General features: G+C 36.9%; 1 protein-coding gene across 5 annotated transcripts in view; it reads left to right on the top strand.

The window, feature by feature from the left end:
- Positions 1 to 27,520, top strand: part of CADM3 (cell adhesion molecule 3) — a 273,426-nt gene that overhangs the window by 148,164 nt on the left and 97,742 nt on the right. For 4 of the 5 annotated variants that reach the window (XM_072428592.1, XM_072428593.1, XM_072428594.1 and 1 more), the window contains exons 2-5: positions 5,711 to 5,764; positions 21,308 to 21,448; positions 23,739 to 23,891; positions 24,121 to 24,258. In XM_072428592.1, coding sequence (XP_072284693.1) covers positions 5,711 to 5,764; positions 21,308 to 21,448; positions 23,739 to 23,891; positions 24,121 to 24,258 — 486 coding nt within the window. The remainder of the gene's footprint in view (positions 1 to 5,710; positions 5,765 to 21,307; positions 21,449 to 23,738; positions 23,892 to 24,120; positions 24,259 to 27,520) is intronic. The other variant, XM_072428596.1, reaches the window with a different exon arrangement.

Consider the following 27,520-nt stretch of genomic DNA (forward strand, 5'->3'; position numbering starts at 1 on the left):
TACCATCATGTTTACTACAAACTTTTAGTTTTAGGTATAAAGTGTAGCCCACCTAAAAATAATGACTGGTTATATTTCCTGCCAGCTTATTCTAGCTTGTAGAGAACCTAGTAGAGAGGTGCATCCTGCAAAATTCTAGCTCTGGTGCACTGCCAAAACCTTAACTTGTTTCATTCATCTTTTCATAAAGTAATTTGGCCATTCCTTCCTGCAGGATTCCACAAAGGAAATAGGGAGGATTCAGCAGGAGCTGATATACAGCGTAGTACAAAGAGAAAGGAAGGAAATACATTTCTTAAATTGATGAAAACGGTTTTATCTGCATAAGCCATCTAAGCTGAGAAATCATTTTGAATGATACTAAGCTTAAAGGAGAACACTACTAGTCTCTGTTTTCTTCTAAATGAACCCCCAGACTACCCCAATCTTAAAAGAAAACTTTCTGTGGAAACACATTTAGGGCCCATTCACACCTTCAGGATTTAACATGTTGCATACAGGCATTGACAGCCACTTTTTATGCGTTATAGCCAGGGATGCTTCCTAATCCCATGGACTGTTTGCACTGTTCTGGTAGACTGTAATTTTACAATGTGAACAGACTCTTATACTTCCTTCCTTGGCATGGTATAGGTGTTAGTGGTGGGGTTGTTGTAATCAAGGCAGTTTTAGCTGACTTCTGAGACATCTTGAAGTAAACAATGTAATATTTATTTTACTTGGCTTAGGAATCAAATAAAATCACACAGACAAAGATCCCCTGTCTACAGAAATGAACAGAAGATTGAGAAGCTGGTATCAGGCATAACCAGCCAATCATCCCCTCTGTCTAAAGATGAGACTCTATATATCTTATGGCCAATGTCTAGGCAGTTTTCATTGAATGGTGTTTTTCTGTCTAATGGCATATATGAAGTTGTGCTTTTAAAACATGTATGTATTGTAAGGTCAGCATAGGAGCAGTTTGTATTACACATACTGCACTAGGCTTCCGTAGCAGATTATATAAGTACATTCACAAGCTAAGCACAGGATAGATCTTTTTGCATGCCACATCTGATTCCTTTACTATTTTTAGTATAGGTCTCACACATTTCTAGTGAGTGGTCCTGACAACATTGCCTGAAGGCATTCTCCTTAGACTGCATCACCTGATAGCTCCAGCACATCCCTAATGGCCTATCTTTGGCACCTGTCAGATTGTATGAAGCCCATAGTCAAACATTTCAATTGGACAGAGAGGGTTATAGTTTTTACTATAGAAAAGTATTTTCAGTTAAGTTTACTTCAGTCTGAGTATGTTTTGTAATATTTAGAAGAGGTAGCTGCATAACTAACATCAAAACAGGGCATTAAGTCACACCTAGGAGCCAGGGATTATTAGTGGAAGATTCTCTTCTGTGAACTCTGCTGGGCTTTAACCTGTATAGAGGCATAAACGTTTGCCACTTTATCTGAATATTATATATTGTATTTGTACCCGAAACTACCATCATGTAGTAAACTACAATAGACTAATTTGCTCTTCTGACATCTTACAGATGTACTAATGTTGAGCAGATTTGTGAGGATGGGTCTCATTCAAAAGTAGTTATGCCACATCTCTATGTGGGAAGACTAGGTAAAAAATGATATCCTACCATATTTAATTATATAAGCAGGGTTCTCCCCAGGCACTTTTAGCTGGGCGTACCCCCCGGCACTTTTCAGCATCCACCCAGCTGTTTTTGGGTGGTTACCAAAGAGTTTAGTCACAATACAGGGGCTGCCACCCACCTAAAATTTCTTCCCACCCGGCTTAAAAAAAATTTCTGGGTTGAGCACTGATATAGTAGAGCAAGTATATGTATTATATGTTTTTTTTTGTACACACATAGTAACTGTATTTGGTACTTTCATTAATTGGCATTTTGTTGTGTCCTGCTTCTTATTATTAATGTTTTTATTTTATTATTGAAGCAAAATATGTTGAAGCAAAAATGCTCCTGCATTACTTTTGCCAAGGTTGCACACCAGAACAAATGGCAGCGTATAACTGTACACTGTGGTGCACAGTGCCGCAGATGTGTTGATGGTATTGTGGTTTATCATGTTGGGTATTATACAAAATAAATGACACCAGGCTACATGCATTGCACTTATGTACATTAAAGCACACTCATTACCACATTGCATGAAGCTGGCCTAAATGTGTTTTGTGCCTGCTGTGTGCTGTAAATTGTGGCACATTTCTTTTACAGCGAAGGTGGTCAGAATGCCCTCTTGAAAGCCAACGGAGCCTATTTATTCTTACTGCTGCCTTATTTTCTTGAAATGTGAAAATTGTCAGTGAGTGATCCCCTCTTTGTGCAATTAATGAGGTTGGCTGGGACAGAATAGCACCTGTCCTACTTGACATTGCACCTCTGGTTATGCAGCAGCAGCTTTTGTTGTTGTTGTGGGACAGAATCATGGCAGCCATTTTGTGTATGTGCTAAGGTGGAGGCTTTGTGAAGCAGTAATAATGCCCCCTCCAATCTAGAAAAATAGTTATTAGATTAACCTCTCCTCTGTCACAACATTAAGACAATGACAAATAATCTCCATCTCCAGGAAAACTGACAGGAAATTGTATGTCTGTGTAAAAGTGCACACAACATAGTTGCATTATCACAATACAATGATTTAGGCTTTTTTAATGGGAAACAAAAATAGTTTTCTGAGGAAAATTCATATATTTATGCTGCTTTAGCTGGCTACCTGCTGAATGAGGAAGTTGCCTGGTTGTCATGATTTCTGATTTGCTTACCTAACTTAAAACTGATTGAATACATGAGTATCCATAAAGTACTGAAACCAGGGATGGTTTCAGACAAAATAGGGCCCTTGGCAAATATGAAGTAGAGAGCCCGACTTAGTGCACCCTCTTAGTCACTTGAGCCCTGGAGGCAGTGAGGGCCATGGTCAATTGTTCATCTCTCCCCAATACAAACCTGAAGCCAAAAGTTTAGCATAACCTCCATACATTTAGCATTTTCACAATGTGACCATCTATGTTAGGCTATGCACTTGGATATTTATAGATTGTAGATCTACAACGGCTGAGCACTCTTTACAAATATAGAAGCTTCTGCACACTGGACCTACCTGTTATATATCTCATCTTTCCCTAGAAAGCCCAATAGGGTGAAATGTGTCAGGTTTCGAGACTTATGAATTTTCCTGCCGTGCTTTTATGTACTACTACGTGTACCCATATCTTGGGACTATTAAACTATGTAAGTGTATAGTTTTGAGTCCTAAAACCCCACAAGAGGATAAGAGGTATAGACTGGTAATTGTATGACAGATGTACCTTATTTAATTGAATACTTGCCTATGTGATTGCAAATATTATCACTAAATAGACTTTTCCCTAAAAAAATACCTTCAGCTACCTCTTTCTTGTTATAATACTTGGATTTTTAATTATTTTCTTTAAAGCAGACCTCTAGGCACTTTAAAGACACAGATTAATATAAAAGCAGATAAAGGAGTATAGGTACCCGAATTTGTCTTGAAATGAGCCTCTGTTCTTGTAGTGCAGAGCTTAGACTGGAAAAGGGAGAACCAGCACAAAGGAACAGATCGGTTGTGCGGCAGTGCATTGAAAATGCTGACAAGCAAAGAGCAGGAGAAGAAATAAACTAATTGGTCTGTTGCTTCTCTTTTCACTGTTCAGCCAAATGGTGGAGGAATGGAAATGGTTTTTGTTACTGTCAGACAGGGCTGTGTGGTGTGGAAGAGCTTTATACATCTCAGGAATGGATGGACTGAATTACAAATGGTTTGGTAGGTAAAACCTAATAGTAGAATCTGTTTGGATCTACCAATACCTATGTACGCAAGTGCCTGTCTAATTGGATAGTTCAAGTATGTCTTCATATTACATAGTTTTGGTAGATCTTGATTGTACAGAAATTGTATAGTGAGTCTGAGGAGACCCAGTTTTTCAGCTATACATGAAGGAAACGCACACATTCCTTATAGTCGGTGTATGCTGTGAAAGAGTTGGGTAACAGCCCATCATTTAGGAATTTGAGTACTAAGGGAGACAGAAAAATAGCATTCTTTATATTTATCAAAGTGTTATTTAGACAAAAAGATGTAAGAAGTGTCAATCCATTCAATTATCAATAGTTTTCTTTTGATTAAACATGGGCATTGTCCTTTTCCTCCTATCCTCATTGGGGTTAGGTAGGATTTCCTATCACTAAGTTAAAGCCACATGGCCACACTTTCCTGACAGTTACAGAAAAAATACCTTTTTATGGGACTGAAAATCCAACTGGAAGTGGAACTCCTGAACAATTCTTTAGGTTTGATTAGCAAGGTGATTAGAGAAAAATGTTTAATGAGGAAAGTAAAGTGTATGTTTACCTTGCCTAGTAAACGATGTGCCGGTGAACTTTGATCACTCATTCATGTTTTAATGATTAGTTGATTCAAATAAACATTCATTTTACTCATTTTCGTGAACATTAAATATGCATAGTGAATATTTTTGGTGAGTCTCTATTTCCTAGTAAAGTAAACTCATGGTTAAGATCATGTGTTTCATGTGTTCTAAAGGTTCCTTCCTTGATCCCCGTGTAGTAGCACTACCACACAAGCACAGGAAGTGAGGGAATCTTTCTAATAAGGACACATAATGATTTTCAAATTTTTCTCCACTCTGTGTAAATCTTAAAAACGTTATGACTGACTGTTCCACATTATTTTGTTCTGAAAATGCAATCAGAATTTCTATCCATAAGAAAGTGGAAAAATGATTGACTAATAACCATCTTAGGGACATAATAAGGAAAAGTTCCTTCAACAGCATTGGTCAAAATACCAACTTTCTAGACCACCAAAAGAACACTGGTGTCCTTTTACTGGCGCTGTGAAGTTGTGCTGAACCTGAAACTACACAGGGGCCATCAGATGGCAAGTCAGCCAAACTCAATAAACCCATACCAATTATTGGGGGACCTCTGGGGTTCCACAGAACCTTGCTTGAGAATGGCTGATCTAGCATTTCAGGAGCAGATGATAGCAATGGCAGCCTCCACATTTCTCTAGTATTAGTTGTGTTTCTGGACCTTTAAGCCCAATTGAAGTCAGAGAAATAGATAAGCTTTCAGATACTGTACCAGCAACCTCAACTTTTAGTTCACTTTCCTTAGTGATGTTGCACAACATTTGACCATACTGTTCTTTGCACTCCATAACCACACAGACTTAGTCAGGCATACCCTTCGTATCCTCTACAAGTCTGTTAGGTCACTTGGTCTGAGGAATGTGGCCTTTTCCCAGTTTTAACTTACAGCATTGAAATAGAAGGTCTGGAACCCCATTATCACTAAAAGAAAAAGGTATTTCAAGGCATATTCCAGCACTAATTAATTTAGTCATACCATATGGCAATATACAGTATGACTATAAAGATGAAAACAATGTAACACTTCAGTTGGACTTTAATGAAGTGGGACTTATGGAGTGCTCCTTTAAGATAATAGTGCCTCAGGCAAGCTTCTCAGCTTATTATAGGAACAACAGTGGCTGCAGATTACATTTGTTGTTACTGTAACAAAGGGATTCATTATAGAATTACAATATTTCCACACTGACTTCCTGTAGGTTCCAGAATTCTTTTATTTCCATCTGCTTTGACTGTAATCTCTGAGATATTCTTTTGTTTGTATTGCAGATAATTTGGAAATGCCAGTACGTAAAACGATAACTATAGATATTACTCCAGAAGGTATATTTATCATATTTTCTGATTGCTGTTTGCTAGTATCAGCCAAAACACAGCCAGTTTTATCCTAAGCTAATACTGAGCTGTTCATTTGGGCAACCTTGCTTCAGCAGATCGTTATGACCTAATATTTTTTTACAGCCTAGTTTGTGCCTTTTTGTATTTTATTTTATTGTGGCCGCCATAGTTTTGGCTTTTGCTTTCTTTCTTTTTTTGCCTGTATTTATTGCTTGATTCTGTTTCTTTTAATGCTGTCCATGCAATATGCAATAAAAATGTTGTCCAAACACAGTGGATGCAGACATAATATCAACACTAACAGTTCAAACTTTGAAAGCCCATTTAGCATTTCTCTTGCTCTTCCTATGATGTTCCCCAATTGCTTGATATAACACCATTCTGTTAGCTCTTATTTAGGTAAAGTAGATGGTGATGCACAGTATGGCCAAAGGTTTGTGGACCCATTATATCCAATATAATTTGTTGGACAACCTATTTCGATAACACATTATTAGGGATTTTGCACTTTCCCTCACATGCTGCCATTCTTTTGGGAATGCTTTCTCCAAGAATTTACAGTGTGTCTGTGAGGAATTTGCACTGATTTAGCCTTAAGAGCATTTGTGAGGTCATGCACTGATTTTGAACAATAGGAAGTGGCTCACAATCAGCATGTTAAAGGTGTCCAGTAGGGTTGAGGTCAGGGTTCTGTGCAAGACCCCTAAATCTCTCACGACAAATCAATTAAACCATGTCTCCATGGAACTTTGTGCACATACTGTATAAGTATGGACTTAAAGTGTTAACAGGTTGAAAACACATTTGTTTACAATGTCTAAAGTGCATGGTGTAGTAAAAACCTATGACCCTAAAAATTTAGAAAGGCGTCCACATTTTTTTGCCATATAGTATATTTCTATAGTCCCTCTAGCCCTTGGTCTTTAGAGTATGATCCTAAGTCTTATTCAGCACTACTGCATATCTTTTTTTTTCAGGTTCTGAAATGATTTGGAATTATTGACAGTGCACGTTGCATGTCCAAACATGATCTCTTTGGGGGTGGGGTTTGGGTAGAACTGAGGTGGAGCTTCATGCAGCCTGGATTTTATTTTATAAGGCTTGAAACTATGCTGCCAAAACTGGGCATGTCAGAATATGTGAATATGTTATTTGTTCAGGTTCACTAGGAGCTACACGTCAGCTGATTTTCGTCCCATAATCATTTAAGCACTAGTATCGGATGCAAATCTGACGTGTGTACAGCAGCCGCCTGGCATCGTTCATGGATTCGTCCTGGTGACGAACGACTGCAATACAAGTGAAGAGAGCGCAGGGGGTGCTGCTTGGTCGTCCCCCCCCCCCTCTACATAGAGCAGAACAGCTCTATATGTACAGTGCTCATTCATGCATCTTTTCAATCATGAAAGATCCTTTCTAATGACAAAAGTCTTATGTGTGTACACAGCCTTACAAAGACATATCAAGGTTCTTTCCTTAAAGATGCTTCCCTTTTCCTTGCAAGGTTTTTAGATCACATGTTTTATAAGCTTGCTTGACAAATATTCCAAATGACTAAATGCTTCTAGATGGAAAACCATTGTCAAGACATTCATGAAATTTGTTGTGCTTGAAAACATTGAAAACAGTAATACAATCCCTTCTGCAATAATAAGGTGAAAGTGTTCACAGAAGTGTTCCATAACATCCATGCACTGAAGAGAAAATGGAATATGCCAGATGCATGTGTTTTCTTACTTGAATATTGACCAGTCAGTGCTTCTTTCTTGTGGAGGATGATTGATCCTGCACCCTTACCTTTTTTTGGTTTTCTGTTGGCAACCTGTAGTGAGTGCTGGGTCCTTCTCTACTCCCTGCATAAGCTATGTGCAGCACATAGGGCAATAAAATCACTGCTACTTTCACAACTTAACATTAACTTGTTTGTGAAGACATCTAGTGCACACAAAGTGAATGCATATCTATGATGGTGGTTATTAAGGAATATATTAAATATTGTAGTACCTAAATTCCCACATTTGGTGCAGAATGTATTATTTACTTGTGACATCAGTCATTTATAAGTATGGTATTGCTTCCCTTTAAATTTAGGTATATTCATCAAAATGTGACATCAGTAAAAAAAGTTTGACAATGCATATTTAGGGTGTTCCAAACCAAGACACTTAAAGAAATATCCAAATATGTAAAAGCATATTTCAGTAACAAATACAATATGAGATTTCGGGCAGTGTAGCTTGGTTCAGCTGATGATGGTTGATGTGTACTTGGTTATTACAGGATATCTATTAGTTTTTAAATTTACTTGAATTTAACACTACAATGCAAAAGGCAATTGTGTGTAGTAAGGGGTAGGTCAGTTTCATGTTGATAAATACGTTTTGGGCAGATGGTAGTCACTTGCTTTCTTATATTTTGTTTTTCTGGTAATTAGACCCCAGCATACTTACCTGTAGCTGTAGTTATACTGTACGTAACATAGCTGGCAACCCTTATGAGAAGTCTCTGAAATATACAGTAAATAATAACAGTGACTGATCCAGCCCACCGAAGTTCACTTAAACTTTCCATTTCATATAATTCTACCAATGTAGTATCTCTTTCTCTAAAAAGCTAGCTTACAGTTTTGCATTTTGAAAATAGTTCACCATGAGTGGCAATAACCATAAAAAAGTGTTGAATAAATTGGTACTGCAGCGTTTATGCATGAGGATACATTCATGTTTTCTTTAAACAACATTACTTAAACCTACAGTCCCTCTCTTCTCTGGAAAAGTGTTATTTGGATGGTAATAGAATGGATGAACACAAGAAATGCAAATAGCTTAATATATACAGATCACCAGGTGTATTGAAAGCACAGGTTGATATTATGCATGCAGCTCATCCACTGTGGCATACTGTTACAAATAATGCATAGATATCCCAGGCTCTTAGAATGCACCTACATCCATTGCCGGTGTTGACTTCCTCCCTCTATTCCATGCTGACATGACCATACATATTGCTGCTTGTTGTACACGAACGGGCTGAGCTGTTGTGCTCACTGAGTCTTCAGAGAAGCACACCCTGAAATCTGCTTCTCATTAATAGGCAATGAGATGCTATTTGCTTGCTTTGTAAGCTATGTAAAGTGACTGACTAGCTTGCACAAGATGCTGGGAATTCATTTTCCAGCTAGAATAGAAATTTACCAGGGAGTAGCTTGATTTAAATCCAGGGATTGTTTTCTATGTTAACTATGCTTATGCATATGATATTGTGTCCACCTAAACCAGGATCTGTGGAATATTGTACAGTGGCTTCAGGAAGAATTCTGACCCCCTTAACTTTTCTAATTTGGTTACGATACATCCTGATGCTCATAATGTTAAAATTCTCTTTTATCTCATTTATGTACATTTAGTACTCCATAATAACAAAGCAAAAACAGAATTTTCGACAATTGTGTAAAATCATTAGAAAGAAATAGCTGAAATATCACATTTACATAAGTAACAAGACCTTTTGCAACAACACGTGAAATTTAGCTTTGGTGCCTCCCATTTCTTCTTATCGCTGCTGATATGTTTCTGCACCTTGATTAGAGTCCACCTGTACTAAACTAAATTGATTGGGCATGATTTGGAGAAGCATACACTTTTATATAGTATGTATTGATCCCATTTTTGGGAAACTGGAAATAGATTGCAAGCTCTTCGGGACAGGGTCCTCTCCTCCTCCTGTGTCTGTATATGTCTACCATTTGCAACCCCTATTTAATGTACAGTGCAGCATGATATGTTGGCGTTATTTAAATTCTGTTTTTTAATATTATTATTAATAATAATAACAATAATATTCTTTGAGAGAAAGTCTGGAGTGGATACCACTATATTTCCTAGATTTGCCAGCAGTTATATACATCTAAAATGTCAGCACTGAGCAAAGTCCATCTATCAAAGGTCAGCCGCCATACTTAAAGTGATGATTTAACGTTAGGTAAAGCCTGGGGGGCTGAGGCAGCACTTGCCTTCTTGTGTGTCTTGCATATTCCAAGAAGATTTTTCTAATATAATTACCTGGCTGTTCTATCCACCCACCCACCCACACAAGTTGTATTGTCATCAGCAAGAATGCAGAGGCTGCTTTTATATTCACCTATGCACATTCAGTTACATACATGTTCTAAACCAGCAATAAAATTACTTTTTATGTAAGCCTTCTCAGACCTCTGGTAGTTGTAGGCATTGTGGCAACATTCATTTAAAGAGCTTTTTAAGCTTTTTTATTGCTTGTTAAAAATAAGTAAGTTTTTTACTCACCATAGCCTGGGTGATTTTTAGGAGGCTTTCATGCTAATAAATTTGGTGAGGGCACCCACGTTATGTCTGTGATTCATACTATTAATACCAAGATGTTTTAGGGCCCTGCTTAGGTTTGCACCAGTCCCCAGGTTTACCCAACAAAAAATCTGAGGTCATCTTTTAGAATCTGTTTAATTCTGACTAGTTGTTTTCGGTTGCTACTTTACATTACATTTCTCCAAACATCTAAACAAAGTGGCTTGTGTGCTTCACATGCCATAATTTTCAATGTTCCCTCTTTAATTGTACCCAATATTTAATAGACCGTATTTTGATGATAGTTTTCATTGCATGCAGCTAACTATGAATATATATCCGGTTTCCAACAGTCAGGGTAATGAATTATTGACATATTTTGCATGGTGATTACCCTGCAGCCCCATGCCAGGAGCTTGAGAGATTATCCAGTATAATGTTAGTTTTTAAGTGAGTCTGTTATTATGTGATAATAACCCTTGTGAAAGATTAATAACTGAAGGCTTTGTGGTTTTAGTTTGTATAACATCTCTCAAATGGTATAAACACATAAACTGTATATTTAATGAACATGTCTAACAGCAATAAGTGTGTGTATGTAGTACTGATAAGAAAACAGGTATTAAAGAAGGGCTCTGGAACCCCAATATATGTTTGGTATATTAAAAGTTGGCAGCAGGGTCTTTCTGAGACAGTGCTACATTTGGGCACTAGTACTGCAGTGTGTAGGATTGGATTCAGTGGTAGGTAAAGCTTGGGTAGATCAGGAAATCAAGGGATTACCATGCCTTTCCCAACCACAGAGTGTGCTAATTAAATAAATTCAAGTGTATATGTACTGCTCCTTGATTCCAATATTCTGCTTGATGTGATAAATCTAAACAATACATCTGAGGCTAGCTTCCAGCATGATATTATACTCATGCTCTCTCTCCCAGTCGTCCTTTGACATTCAAACAATATGGCTGTCAGAACAGAGAGCTGGCATTTTGCCGGTGGTGTCTATACTTGTGCTAATTAAAGTTCATTAAAAACAAATAATTGTAAGTACATTAAAAAATGGCATAAACACAATTGGCACAGACGCAGCTAGCATGTCTTTTGAAGCTAAACTCCAGCTGGTTTCTGCTTAAAGGGAACCTGTGAGGATATAAATAGCTGCCACCACTAACATTTAAAAATGTAGGCTTTAGGGGGACATCTTTTTTTGCTCCATCACAAACTTTCAAGTTTTCACTGGGTGCATGCTAGTTGCAAGTCAGAGGCTCATTATTAAGTTACGCCTGGAACAGGATGTCGGCAATGGCAGATTTCACCCTTCTGTCCTGACAGGTACTACTTTAAATCAACTTCTGCTTTAAAGCACCTACAATGGTTGTCAGGACTAATTTAGAACAGGGGGTTCTTTAATATAGGATGAAGTTTTTTATCTAACATATTCCAAAGCAACATTTAACAAACACTGCGGTTGATTTTAATTATAAAGACAGAGAGTAAAACACAAATAAATGAGTTATTGTGTTTTTTTATTGGCATTAGTGGGTGACACAGTAGCTCAGAGGTTAGCACTCTAGCCTTTGCAGCGCTATGTCCCAGGTTCAAATCGTGGCCAAGGTGCTGCGTAATATGTCGGTGCTATATAAATACTGTGCAATAATAATAATTATGCAGTGGGAACTCTTTAGGAAACCAAATGCTTAATACTGCATTTATTATTATTATTAAACAGGATTTATATAGCGCCAACATATTACGCAGCGCTGTACATTAAATACCTTACTCACATAAAACACCCTTACTCACTGCATCTAAACAATACTGCAAATTATATCAGTGTATATTATAAATTAGCCCTCAAAAGTATTAGCAATGCATGCCCATCAGTTCCTGTTTGGGAGAACCCTTGAATAATAGATGCAAATTAAGCCTAACCTATCCTGTAATGTAGCTGTTCATTGACAGTTCATCTACTGGTTATTAAAGGTATGGTATTTGTCAGTTTATTGATAGGGTGGGGTTTTAAATCAGGAAAGAGTCTGTTAAAAGGTATACACTATAAAAACATGTTGCCCTGGATTGAGAATTCATATTTGTAGATTATGTTGGTGATGGCATATCAATTACCTGGCTAAAAGCAGTAGTAGAGGGAGCTTGACTAATGTTTTGGTGTCAGATACCAAATGGCACCTTTAAATAGGTCCAAGTCTCAACAGGCCAGAGCTATTTGTTGCAGTATTACGTGGATGGTTTTGTTGTTTTGAGTGATCAGTGTATAGCCTAGATCCAGGGGCGATAAAGGGATCTTTTTGACTAACATACTGTATTTACTTGTAGGTATCACAGGATGCATGCACTTTTATTACCTTAGGATTGCTCAATTCATGGTAAAGTAGATCTATGAGCTCATAATAATTAACTAATATGCTGCAGCACCTAGTTAAAATTTTAGTTCCACTTAAACATCTAACAAACATCCATTGATCCAACCAGTTGAACAAACTTCATGCCGCTTCCTGTGATAGGGTGACATTGAGGTGTTGCATCTTTGTGTTGGCAGGTACTTCTACTACAGTGAGATGAGAAAATAATGGAAGAGTTGTGGCTATAAGCGTTGTCAGTCCTGATTTACAAGCCTACAGCTTGTCCATCTGCATCTGGCCACACCTAGTCCTGTCCACTTTTTTTAGGCAAAGCCTGTTCCTTGTCATTTGTCACCTGGCTATACCAAGTCCTGCCTACTGTTTCTGAATTCACAGCCCTTTACTTTTATGAGAGCTGTGTGTCACAATGTATGTTGCAAAGAAGCTTTTGGATGAACTCTAAGCCTTATATATTTTTTTTGTAAAACAAAATGTTTTAAGCATATCATTATTTGGTTTGTTGTATTGTTAAATTTATTGTTTGTAAGTTCTTTTTTAAAAAGATTGACCATAGAAAACATTAAACAGACTGGTTAAGTAGGTGTTAATCGAGCATTACCACCCAGCAAAGTCTTAACATTAAAAGAATTTCAGTAGATTAATTAGTTTCATGGTGAGTTGACGGACTATTAGTCACCCTTATTCTTTGGTAAATCTCCCTCACTGAACATACTGTGTAATCAATCTTCTATGTCTCCCTGAGTGTGTTATGTTATTAATATTGCTGGTTGAAGGAAGCCTAGAATTATGACCAGTACCGCCCAGTACGGCAATTAAGAAAAATTGTTCTGTTTGATTCAAACATCTGAATACTACTGCACATTAAAAAACCAAGCACAGGTTATTTTTCTTCTCTGCTATTATTTATTACAATAGTTTCAGTATCAAGTAGATGAATACCTTTATAGTTCTAGGCTTAAAGCTGATTCTGGCAAATGTTAAATTTATAGTTGAGCAAGGGGACAAAATCTATAACCATATTTATTTAAATTGAAGGTTGGAGTTAAAGGAGTTTTCTCCTAAAACACTGAGGTTGCACTTTGCTCTACAAAAGAATGCCTTACCATTATAGATTACTCCACATTTCTAACATTGTTTTTCCATTACCATGTTTTCCTTAAAGGGTTACAGCAAGATGTCAGTGTATATTTACAGCAAGTAGGGTAGTATAAGCTCATTTGTATTGTTGATATAAAATATACAGTGAGCCATGTTCTGCATGCTGTTGCCCTTTAAGAAAGCCATTTAAACCGTGTTTGTATTTGGCAAGCCTGTCAACACAACCCAACACGGAAGCTTTGGATGTCAAGAATGATTTTCCTCCTGGGTTTATATACTGACCTTTAAGGAGGTTAACCGGATAGATGGCCTAATTATGACGATGTGTTGCAATTAATGGGAGTGTCATAATGAATGCTTAGCGCAACCTTCACTTCTCCCAGCTGTACAGCTTCTGGGATTTGGGGTATTTTCCTTGCTCTTTAATAATTCACATCTGTGCTTAGCGATTAGCAGAATGCCTCCTGAAAGCTCTACTCTTGAATAAAGTATGTCCAGTCTAAGAGATTATTATTTGTGACTATCGCTAATGCCGCACACTGCTGACACTCTTTTAATGCTGAAGCGTAATTAAGATTTTATGTTTCAGATCACAGTCAGCTGAAAATGAAGTCAAGTACATATCCCTGTCTATTTTACAGCAACTCATTTAGGATAAATAAACATCTTGTTAGTTAATATTCTCTTGAATATTCATATTCATCATACCATAAAAACCCACTAAGCACAAGCAGCTTAGTTAATAAAGCAGTGCTGAATGCTAACATGACATGCTGTCCCTTTTTTTAACCAATCATATCATAGTTTACAGCAGTCAAATAAATTATGATTGGATGGTATGTGTTGTTATTCCAGAGGCTGGAAGGATAGGGCAAAATGATGTTTACTAGTACCATAAACAAAAACAAGTATTTAATCCTTGCAGTACTCAGAGAACCCCACCCATGGGTAGTTTTGACATATTCCCGGAGTGCAGCTTTAAGTTTCCTGTGTTTGATTATATACAGGTAATGCTTATAAAGTATAATATGAACAGAATAGAATATTTACAATAATCATGGCCACAAAAAAAAATGAATTTCTTCAGTATCACGAAGTACAATTTGCTGTGGATTAAAGTGATCGCTCACTGAAAAGGCCGCCTTCCTCCTGATAATGGCCCTCCATTAGTATAATGCACTCGTACTCTTTGAAAAGGTTCCATTTGCTGTGGAGGTTTGGGTCACAAAGTCTTTTTCCATATCTCACACTTTAGTTCATAATAATCAGCTTTTCGTGACATTTCAGCCTCTCATCCCCAGACTTTCCTGTAGTGTGGTGTTGCAGGATATAATCTCCCCTTCTGCTGCATGATCCCAGTACCAGGTCAATACCAGGAGGCGCAAGAGACTGCATTAATGTGACATGCATTTAACAAATAAAGCAGAACTATAGTCGCCTTTCAGGGAAACAGAACAAAAAACTTTAGTTATGTAATTATTTTTGTATAGTGTTAGTATAATTACCTTAAGCTTAGTAATATTGGCTGTCTGTGCCCTTCTGTGCAACAGAAATCAGAAGATGAAAAATTCACAATATGAGCCATTCATGCAGTGCTGACTTTGACAATGTTGCTATATCGTATTGCAGTCAATGGTGGCTGCACAGGAAGATATTTAGGTAAGACTATGTATACACGTCAGATAATCATTGCCTGAGAAGAACAATTGTGCTTGGCGAGAATCTGATGTGTACAGTGGTAACCCGATGTCATTCATGGATACCTCGCAGTGGATACCTCCATCCATGAACAATGATTGGGAGCAACTGTATGCAAGACAAGGAAAGAGAGCTCCTTCGTTCATCCTAGCCCTATATAGAACAGGTGATGTGTGTACAGCACTCGTTTGATCATCTGTTACTCAAAACTATCGTAATCAAGATCCTTTCCAGTGACAAAAATCTAAGGTGTGTATGCAGCCTAGGAGGGAAGGACCACACAAGGTAATTGATCACTGTTGGGATATTGATTTACAAAATAATGACCAGGCTGGAGGCAGGATGATGCTGAAGAGATTTGTAGCTTGCATATCATGATACATTGCATTTCTACATTGTATAAAAGGGTAAAATGACTAAGCAGAATTACACACTTTTGCTAGATATCACAGTTTACATGAATAGCACTGCCGGTGTTTATTTAGCTGTCTATAGATGCACTTTACCTACAGAAAAACCTGGGCTGGGCCCATGTCTGAAAAAAACAAAATAAACAGCTATCCTGAGGGATAAGTGAATTAGTTATTTTGTTAACCAGAGAATTTATTTTCAGATGATGCATCCTATCGTTATCCAGATGATATCCTATCATAGTATGAGGCTCAATGTGGGTCACATATTTAACATCAAAAGTGAAATATATGTTATTAGGTTGTTAATATATTAGTTAGTAAGCAACAAATCAACAGTACATACCTTTAAAAAAAAAAAAACTTTTTGCACAACTGTATTGTACATACGTTATAGTAATTGTTAGAAATCTTGATTTTGTAAGGCTGCGTACACACGTTAGACTTTTGTCATTGGAAAAGATCTTCCAAAAGACTGAAGGATTCATGAATTAGCGCTGAACATACAACACTGTTCTGCTCTATGGAGAGGGAAGGTGGGAGGACGAGCAAGCGGCACCCAACTGCGCTCTCTCCCCTTCACTTGTATTGCAGTCGCTCATTGTTCATCGTCCCATAAACAACGTAGGACAAGCTCTGTACACACGTCAGATTCTCATCCGATACTAGTCCTTAAGCCAAAAATGGACAAGAATCATTTGACGTGTACCTAGCCTAATTATCAGTACAATAATTAGCTGTATATACATGTATCTTACGTAAGAGCTCAAAGTAATAATGAATGGATTTATGTAACAAGGCATGACCAGCATCCACACAACAAGCTTTTCTAATTATCCTTATTATTTATTTATTTATTATTATATATATTATTATACTTTTCTAATTATCATGTACCTTATAAACTGCCACCACCAACTAGTAGTTGAGGAAATCCCAAACAACAGCAGACAGGAGTTCTCTCCACTTTTTACTATGAATGTAGCTGTTCCCATTGATAAAGAAAAAATTGTGGAGCACTAGTAGCCATATGTCAGATGCATATCCACACATCAGTTCTAGTCACCATCAATATTCCATCTGATTTATGATGGATATTGAGTGGTGCAAGGCGTTAATCCAGGTAAACAATCAATAACAGTGAGATAACGATCATTTACCTGTTTATGCGCAAATCAACTTGTATATGGCCACCTTTAAACCTGTGATCAATGAGGAGTATCTTCTCAGACATCTTGTATCTTTCAAATATTTTGTATATAAGGTCCTGTTGGAGTTAAGGGGCAATGTAAAAACAGTACAAGGGGGACACTTTTTGTTTCTCTAAAACTGCATCAGTATTTTCCTAAAGTAAAAGAATATGGAGGATGCCACTGTGTGCCTTTCTTTATGAAAATGCTGGTTGCCCAGGTGTCATACTGCTCCAACAATTTGAGTCTTTTCTTTGTAGCATGCTTGTTCTAGTCCATTGACTCAGAAAATAATAAATCCAGACACAGCCAGGTGACAGAAGGAGGTCAATAACTGTAGCCTCGATCTATATTACAGTTCTTAAAATTCCTTGAAACTTCAGAAACCAATTTATTGTATTGAATACACTTCTAGTAAAGGGCAAAACAAAAAATGTAGCTACATCCTAGCTTGTTTTTTTAGGTCAGGGTTCCAGGAAAAAGAAACCATTGCCCCACTTATTTTTATGGTGTGTCTGATACCTTGCAGCGCGTGTTCTAGGTGTCAGTGGAGTTAAATGGTGAGGAGTAGGAGTGTTTTTCTTTGCCTTTTATTCGCTGCTACTTCTTCTGCTTCTCTGGTAAAAGGCTTAGATGTGAGATTAAATCAGCAATCATCGCTAGAGTGCGCAAATAATTAAATGGAGGCGCTTACTGCGGTAATAACATTGATTCCTGGTTAGAATCAATCCTTCCTGTCTTCCGGCCTCACAGATTGTCATGCGCTTCTCTCTAACATAACAATACAGTTTATTTTTACAATTAGCTGTGTAGTGAGTCCAGCTGCTTAAAATCCCCTCCTGAATTCAGCGGGCATCTAAAGATCTCACTGGTAAATGTCTCCTTATCTTCAGAGTCACAAGGACCTTTTTAGGCCATGTTAAGAGGATTTCTAGCCAGAGTGAAAATCCCCAATTTGCTTGTGACCCTTACATGTAGTAATATAGGGATTTTTCAAACTTTAAGGTCATATCCTGACTGCAAGCTGCAACAGCAGGTCACCATTGCAGCACCACCTGCTGGCAAAATATGGTACTGTAGTACAGCAGAACAGGTACAGTGGACACTCGTAGCATCTGAATTTTTTCATTTCAGTCCACCAAGCACTGCGTTAACTACAACTGCAAATAACTACAAAAAAAAAAGCTTATTAAAACACATGCAGCAGAAATCGAGACAGACAGTGCTGGCACACTTCAAGTGAACCTAAAGTATTTACAGATTTAGATCAAGCTATCGAAGGAATATCCTTAGAGAATAAATAACTTCACAATAAATGCAGTTATATGTATATAGTGTAATGTCCATAGTTTAGGCACAGGTGCACTTTAAACTCCCTGACTCATAGCTGCATCCAGATGGAAATTGCTGTTGGACTCTGATCACTTCTGAGCAAAACACAAGGGGATAAAAATGTGCTTGCACCAAGCCAAAGGAACATAAAAAGGTGAAAATATGTTTAATTCACAAAACTAACATACTTAGAAAATGCTTCTTAGTTTTTAAATGGTTTGATAGTGATTCCTGTTCGCTGCAGTTGCTGTAGATCAACTGTACTTCTGGAGCGTAAAGGCTCTCATTCAGTGATGCACTTTCCACTTTCCTTGGCCATTCACAGAACTCTTTGTTATCTATAAATTGCAAGTCATTGGCCACGAAAATAAAAGGTAGTACAAATAACAGGGTTGTTTTGGTGAATGTGATCCACTAATGTTGCTCTTGCAGTATGGAAGTACTGGAGGACTTTGGTCAGATGTGTTCCAGATGTTGAGCTGTAAAGTGAAATTATCAGTAGTCTGACCTTCCTGACTTGATTTAAGAGGATTTCCAACTGTTTGTTATAGGTTAGTTACTACACTAAGCTGATGATCCTTGTCATTTGTAAAGCTCTGCCTAGTTATCCGTTCCCGTACCCACTTTCATCAAACACAAAGTCATTCATCAACACCCCCAGAAGAAGTGGAGGACTTGACTTCTCAGGAATGTGTTGATCACAACATTGGACTCCCACTTATTGAATAGTTTTACATTCTAGTTATTTTATCGTTATTTTGGCCTTCATATTCCTTCAGGAACTGTAAGAGGCTTTGTCCATTGATAAGGCTATATTATGGCATTGTCTGAATTTATGTTTAGTCAAAAATCTTAAAAAGTAGAATTTTTTTCATTTTGTTCTCACCGACCAGCCTGGTGTTACAGTAGATTGGCATACATAAGCTTAATTAAGAAATATTACAACCAGCTCCTAAAGTACCATGTACCCTAAAAAAAAAACTCATTGCAGCTCCAGGCAAACTGGTAAACACATATACATACAAGGAAGCTGTTTTATTTACCAAAGGAATTGAATTTCTGTCAATTCAGTTCTGTGATTTGCATTGCTTTGCCTCACAGCACAGCCATGTATAGTAAAAAAGAATACCTGATTTCTCTCTGCTGTAGTTTACAAATGCTATAGGTATTCCCTATAGTCCTGACTGTCTAATGAAAGGAGAAGCAGCACACTTTTAACCTTATCTCCCCCTCACTCCGCTCTCCTCTTCAATTAGTGTTTTGTTTTTTGTACACAACAGACTGGCTCCTTGTGTTGCTTCTCCTTTTCTTCTGCTATACAGACATGGTTGCCAAAGTCACATTTGGGTACCTACACAGCTTGCATCAATAAAATACATTTAATAATGTAGGCATGAGTACAAGGCTGCACTACTGTTTTGTTTTTGTATCTTCCTGAGGTTCAGGTTTAAGGTGCCCCTGAATAGTATGCACCAATACATTCTGGTTCTGTATATTAGCTTCTGCAGAACCTTCAGTTATACTAATGCAAAAATAATTTTCTAAAACTCTGTAATTGTACAGATGTAGAAATTTCCGATCCCCCAATGTACAGTGCTGTGAACTGTCAAGTAGTGGAGTTCAGGAATATGGTGGCTCTGTTTAATTGACAGAATTCAATGTATTTTAGGTATCTTGCTGTTTTATTTTAAGAACTTCAAGCCATCATTTCCCAGCTTTACCCTTCCCACCTTTCAATGCGTCCACTCCTTCTATTGCATTTTCCATTATATTTTATTGAAAATGAAGTGAGTGTAGATCTCCTGAACAGAACCTTTAATTTTACTAGTAGTTAGTAAATAATTGTTATGTGAGCCAACCCTTGCAAAAGACCACAAAACTTTGGTGAAAAAGAACAAAGTATGTTCAGATAAAGCAAGTACCATTGAATAAGAAGTCAAATAAAAAAAGCATAAAAAGAGTATCTGTAGCATTTCATAGATTACGTAATGTTCAGTTTACATTCTTTAAAGACTAGCAGTCTTTAAAGTCTTAAAGTACAGCTATTCACTTATTTTATCAGTTTATAAACAGATACCAGGAACTTGTATCAGCACCTTCCACCTATATATCTGTGCTTGAGTTCCCAACTCTGCTCATCCATCACCATGAGAGGGCTTTGTGTTTGCTACTTGATTCTTTAGGGAACTCAGAACAATAAATGAAATCCTTTGTACACAGTGCCTTTTACACCTAAGTGTCAATTTCAAATGAATGTGGCCTTTAATAGCTCAGCAACAGTTTTTTCCAGATAATTAGAATCTCTTTTGCTTAGTGAATAGATATCTTAGAAAATACATGCTTTTTAAAATGAGTAATGTTTAGAATAAAACAGAAATAAGAGATGTGTTTGATGGCATCATTAGTATGCCCAAAACCTTTTCATTCTAAGGTAAATACAAGCTTGATGTGTAGTACGCTTAAAACCGTATGATTTTAGGGTAAATACAAGCTTGATGTACAGTTATGTAAGTACATATAAATGTGGGTAATTCAGATTGCCCAATTATTCTGCAATTCTTTCCATGCTGAGCTGAGACTTGCTTGTAACTCTCTTGCTGTACACAACACATCATGTCAATGTCAGTTTGTTAGGCTCCTATTATTTTCAGGACAAGGAGGCAGATTGATGTTTTTTAATAAAGGATTTTCGCTTGATGTTTTAATGTCCCATATTTACACACACATTTGCTTTTTCAGCTAAACTTTGAGCATCTTTACAGTGTACTTTTCTGATCCTATTTGTCCATTCATCAGATTCAGGTTAGAAGAACCAAACTTGTTAATGCATAGGGACTTGTTTATAAAAGTTTATGTGCCAAGCTTGCCCTACTGCACCTTAGTGATTAGCAACTTTTTTTTTCTGCACCAAATTGGGACATTGAAAAAAAAAAGAAAAACAAGTCAGTAACGACAATCTTTCTGTCCAGCAAAGAAAACATAATTTTTTTTCAACTACTACTTATTCATGATAAGTCAGAAACATCTCATCTAGCAGCTATGGTGCACATGTATATCCACCAGATTACTTACAGAGTCTTGTTATGTTTTCTTGCAGCCAGCCAACCAGTTACAACAGATGTTTTGGTTGCCACAGGAGGCAAAATGGTCCTGAACTGCACAGTGAAAGAGCATGAAAACTCATCTCTCCAGTGGTCCAACCCAGCTCAGCAGACCTTGTATTTTGGAGAAAAGAGAGGTATGAATATATAAGATATAGCTAAATCTATCCATATTTTATAATGTTGTGCTGGGGTACATGAATGAAGAACTTTAAAGGATTCACCCTAAATTCACTGAAAATAGATTAATAATGCTTAAGGCCATATAAATAGAAAAACAACACAATCTTTGTACACATTCAGACTCAGTTCAGTTCTCGGTTCAGTCTCAACTGTGTTTAAAAAGCTTCAAACACACATTGATTGTGCAAATTGTAGAAGCTTTGTATTAAAATCAGTTTGTCAGTCTACATAAATACTGCTGCAAAAGCCTCTGCATGTTCATAAACAATACATTGAACAGAAACAAATCTGTTACATTCCCCAACACACTCCAAAGCAGGCCATGTTTGTGGTGCACTGGGTCATATAGAGACTAGGAAATTAGAAGGGCCCAGTGTCCCTGCATATACTACACAATTTAAACCAAGTTCCTTTCATCTATAATTCTTACACTAAATTAAGCTGTTGTGGTCTGCTTGTCCAGCATGGGGGCACACTTGCCTAAACCAAACCTGTGCTTTACCCATTCAGTGGCAAAGGTATGGAGGACCATGTAACTCATTAGGCCTGATTTATTAAAGCTCTCCAAGACCGCAGAGGATATACTCAATGGTGAACTTGGGTGATCCAGCAAACCTGGAATGGATTTCTTAAAAGTCATTTGCTACTTGTTAGCAAATGTTTTCAATCCTGGATCAGATCCATTCCAGGTTTGTTGGATCACCCAGGTTTACCTGAGGAAAGTGTATCTTCTCCAGCCTTGAAAAGGTTTAAAAAATCAAGCCCATAATATGTGCCAGTGCTGGGCCAATCCCTGTTGAATTCCTAGTTGCTAAATAAAATGGCAAAAAAGGGAAAAGAATGACAATGGTAAAGTAAACCTGATCTTTACTCTGGATGAAAGTTTAATTTAAAGAAACATGTCAGCAACAAAATGCCTGAGCTGGCATTTTTTACTTGTTTTTTAACATATATTTATTTGATTTACATTTGTTCTGACTGATTTTAACAATTTGAGTCCCTGACCCAGAACTATTTGTATAAAAACATTTTTTTACATATGTTACATATGTGTTCTTTCATTTTTGTAGAGTTTGCTTTGTACTAGAAATATATTTCTAGTGTCTTCAAAAAAAGGACAAATTACATGATTAAATAAGTGATAATCACAAAGGTGATTATGACTAAATGCCACTGGTTCACCTATAGGAAAACTTGCTGTCTTACTCAATTGTCCTTAGATCAAAATGTGTAAAGGCCAATGGACAGGGTGATAAAAATACATTTATACATTCCTAGAAAAAAGTAGTATTTTTATATAAAGTATATTCATGAGTCACTTCAGAATTCCATCTAGAAGGGAACTCAGTTTGAGACCTTCATAGTGATATTTTATTTTTAGTGGAAGGTGCATTATACCATGAACATATTTTGTTTCTCCTACATAATGAGAATATTTATCATGAGCTAATATTATATATGTCTGTACATACACTTTTTTCTACCATTTAGAACTTTTACTTATGCTTGTGATGGTCAACAACTGTCAGGGTTAAAAAAAATCCCCTGAACATGGTATTGTCATCAAAAATGCTTGGAATGTCAGGACATGTCCCAGGTGAAATATCTTTTTCTTTAAATCAAAGTAAAATTATGTTGGGGAAACAGGTTTTTGAATGTGGCTGTAAATCCTAATTAATCAAAGTTATGTCTAGAATAGATGTTTAAAGTGTGGTATTTCATTGTTCATCAGTCCCATTTAAAATTCCTATTTTCCCCATGACTCCTACGTAACTTTATGACAAAACTAAATTGAAAAAAAAATGTGAGCAAGCAGGTAGAACAACAATTGATGTTCTTTCTGCAAAAATAAACTTACCTGGCTCCTATGAACTACATTGTACATCCACTCTCAGCTCAGTAGGGACATCACAAAATCTCACTCCTGATTTCATCGGAGTAGCAGTCAGAGAGGCACATGGCCTCAGATGATTTTATACTACAGATATACAGTTTAAGCTTAATACACTGATTTGTCTTGGCACAGGAAGTGTATTTTAGCAAACTAGATGTGATTCAGATTTAGGATTATTTCCACTATACATGTACTGTAGTACCCTCTTCTTTGTCAAGCTCTAAAGTTTTGGCTTTACTTTTTGTATAGTATGTTTTTTTTATTATATCTTGATTCAGTGTCTTTTTATGTGAAGCTGTTTTGGATACTAGTATATCTTTTTGACAACTGACTTTCTTTCTTCTTCTCAGCTCTCAGAGACAACAGAATCCAACTGGTCAAGTCCTCACCAAAGGAGCTGTCTATCAGTATTAACAATGTGGTGTTAGCTGATGAGGGTGAATACACCTGCTCAATTTTTACCATGCCTGTGAGGACAGCTAAAGCCATGGTGACTGTTATAGGTATGTTTGGGGCCACTTCTGTTGGTGCCTGTTGGTTAACAGGCTTCAATTTCTTTTCAAAAATAATATGTACAGTTTTAGATTACTGATCCTTGGTGGTCATGGCTGGTAAAACTATGCTAAAAAGAAATTCCACAAAGGTTAGTTCTTGTGTTTTTTTGTACAAAAAAAATCAATTGGATTGGCAGTGAAAGAGTCCACCTACTAAATACATTCTGTATACTCCCAGGGGTACCCCAGGAACCCAAGATAACTGGACATGAGAGACCATTTAATGAAAAGGAAAATGCCATTCTGAGGTGCACAACAAGTGGCAGCAAACCTGCAGCCAACCTTAAATGGTACAAAGGACCGGAAGAGCTGGAAGGTAAGGAAATACAATATATTGTGGTATTGTAAATATTTTTTTCTGTGCCATAATGGTTCTATTTGTCCTTTGGGGCATTGTCCCTGGTCCCAACCTGCATCTATACCCTACAACTATGTCTTTTTCCTGTACTCAGCTTGTGAATGACCAGTGAAGAAGAAGTAAACTGATACATTTATCTCTTGGTCACTATTCTTTTTCTATCAGCATGTTTCCTGTTAGATCATAAGCACTGGTTTCTAAAGAGAAATTTTTTGCTTGTGATGCTGCTTCTCCCTACAGGGGATTGCAAGATTGATATTAAGGCAAATTCTAGTCCTTAAACAAATTGATTTTAAAATGCCTTTATCGTATTGTAAATGCACCTGTGCTTCTACTATAGACATACAGTAAAAGTCTTAAAACAAGCCCTCACTGACTTTTTAAGCTATGTGTACTGCAAAGTCCTCAAAGACCACATCGAAGATTCAAATCTGTTTCAGCTTGGAAGCACCTGCTGTTTGTTTACATCAAAAGGCTGGCATGTTGTCAAAATTTGGGTGCATTAGAAAGTAATACGTAGATGAGTTTAAAATGTCTCTGGTGTGAATTTAGGATGGGTGATTTTTTTTCACAATTCCTATAGCTACAAAGGTGAAAGTATTAAAATCTTTTCTGATTCTTCAAAATAAGTAAATACTTAAGTTGGCCTAGTCTGTCCAGGGTTTAGGTTCATTTTATTATTTTTTTTTAATATTTTTGCATGGATCATTTTTTTTTTTTTGCATCTAGAATTCAGTTTTATGTTTCTTAGGTTTTGGCACACAAGCATGATGTGCCAGACGTTGTACTTCTTACCTTCTCTACCAGCAACATACTTTAACTCTTATCTGTGCCCCCACTGGGGATATTCTAATTCAGTCCCGAGTGGAAAAGAGTAATTAACATTCCTCATTACCCTGTCCCGTCTTTCTTCTTAGCACACGAGCACTGCAGCACGACTAACTGGCTTCTTGTGCTGCTTCTCCCACCCCCATCTGAGTTCAGCTATACAAAGGTTTACAGAGACCGATACCAATGAATTCAACTGCATTTATTTAAGTCTTTATTAGGTTCAGGTTCAACCATTTTATTAAGTTAACAAACAAATATCAGTAAATATTTTCTATGTATGATCTTTTCCTTTGAAAAAGCAATGTATTGGGAACATGGGAGGTGCCAGTTTTCTTTAGGGAGTGCTATGAAGGGGCATGCAATTGAGCGATCTGCTAGTTTACAATTTCCAGGTGTTTGAAATAGTGTACATCTCTCTGAATGTTGCCTTAGGTCTTTATTTTGAAGATCTGAACCTATATGGTGGTTATATGCCTACCTCATTAGGGTATTTTAAATTTACCCTGTTTGCTAGGATCACATAATACAAACAGCAGAACCTGTAGAAGAACACAATGGAGTTGATTTACTTGAGGGAAATAGAATGTTCACTTGCAAATGACAATTTCCCCTCAGTAGGTAAGGTGAAGCTCTGCTGACCTTAACTATCCCTTGTAAGATGATAATTTGTTTTGGTATGTAAACAACATACATTCCTTTAGTTATTCAACCCCATTTAAAAATACTTACCCTTTAGGAGGACAGCAAAATCACTTTTGGCAGTGTTGCAGAGATATGGCCCGATATCTCACAATGGGTAATTATAAGTTAATATATGGGTAATAGAGTTAATATATCTCCTAACAGGCATGGTGTTTTGATTTCTTTAAAAAATTAGATTATTTAGGTTTTTACTGGTAAATAGTGTAAATTTCGTGTTAATAGCCCCATTTGAAATATATTTTCTGAGAAAATCATTGATGTTGTTCAATACTTACTTCCCCCGCTGTATGTGCTGATGAGCACACAAAGTTAGGACATTGAAATACATTACAAAGCCATTAAGGGCTGAATAACAATAACTAATGTGAAAACAAAAGCAACCTCCCACTAAAATGAGAACTGGCTGCAGAGCATCGCAGTCAACAGTGTGATTCAGACTTTAATTTCACAACTGTAGTCTTTCAGTGAATGTTTGATGTATTGTTGTAGAATGCTGAAGATACTAAAAAATCAGGACTAACAGTGGGATGCACCCAAAGTTTTTTAAGTTAAAAAAGTAAGATCATTTTTGTCAAAGTAAGCAACACCAACATTGTCCATGTTCCAGGGAAGCTCAGGGAAGGAGAATAGATCAGAAAAATAATTGTGGTGTGGGAGGAAGTCTTCTCTGAATGTGTGGGATGCTGCCTATATTACGAAATGACATTTGCTGCACTCTTTAACACAACAGCGGCGATAAGTCAAGGTAATTTGGAGCTCAACTTGTCTTCTTCTTGCTTCATTTTTGAAGATTTTAATTTTAGGTTTATTTGCCCTTTGATGTTAAAATCTGAAAATGTTGCTGGAAAAGCACAGTGTAAGTCCACGCACTGCTGAAGATCAAAGTCCCAGTTCCGGCTCTTCTCTGAAACAAAGTGACTTGCAGTTCTTAAGGCTTATGTTACTATCATCAATAGCTAGGAGTCAAGGTGACAATCACTAAGCACATTTTAAAGGCTTAAAATTCTAGCACGGAACTACTGGGAAGGACATATTGGAAAAACGTGAAGACATTTTGAGGATTACAGATTTTTTTATTCTCATTTGAAATATTACATTAATTTGTTGTATTTCAACATGTCATTGGATACTGTCTTTATTTGGTACAGCTATTAAGGTATTGAGTAATAATTAGACTTTGAAGTCTATTTACCAGTGTAAATGTTTTTTACACATTGTTCTAGTTAGATTCAAATAATCAAAATGTGGAAATCCTGGATGAAAGTTGTGTGAACACCATAAAAAGATTTTCATCATCATTATTAAACATCCATTTTCCATATCCTCACAGTAATTCCCTATAGACTGGAACTGGGTCATACCAAAACTAGAACTACAGACCCATCCCCCTTGTTTCAAAAATGTAAACACCAAAAGAGTCATCTGCTATTAGGTAGAGGTAAAGAAGCTTCTCAGGAGAGACAGTTTTGGTTGAAATACTTGTAAGGGTGACATGGGTTGCCATTTTAAACAAGATCTTTATCTTAATCTGCATGCAAACAGCGGACAGCATATGGTTGACCCTGCTACCAAACAATATTTCTAAATAAATACTTTTGTACAATTTGCAAGTGTGCATTAGAAGAGCATTTGTTCCTATGGAAAAGGCGGGGAGTGCACCAGGCTCTGAAGACCAGAAAAGCAATTA

Source organism: Pyxicephalus adspersus, chromosome 12 (genome assembly GCF_032062135.1).
Source record: "Pyxicephalus adspersus chromosome 12, UCB_Pads_2.0, whole genome shotgun sequence".
Classification (NCBI taxonomy): Eukaryota; Metazoa; Chordata; class Amphibia; order Anura; family Pyxicephalidae; genus Pyxicephalus; species Pyxicephalus adspersus.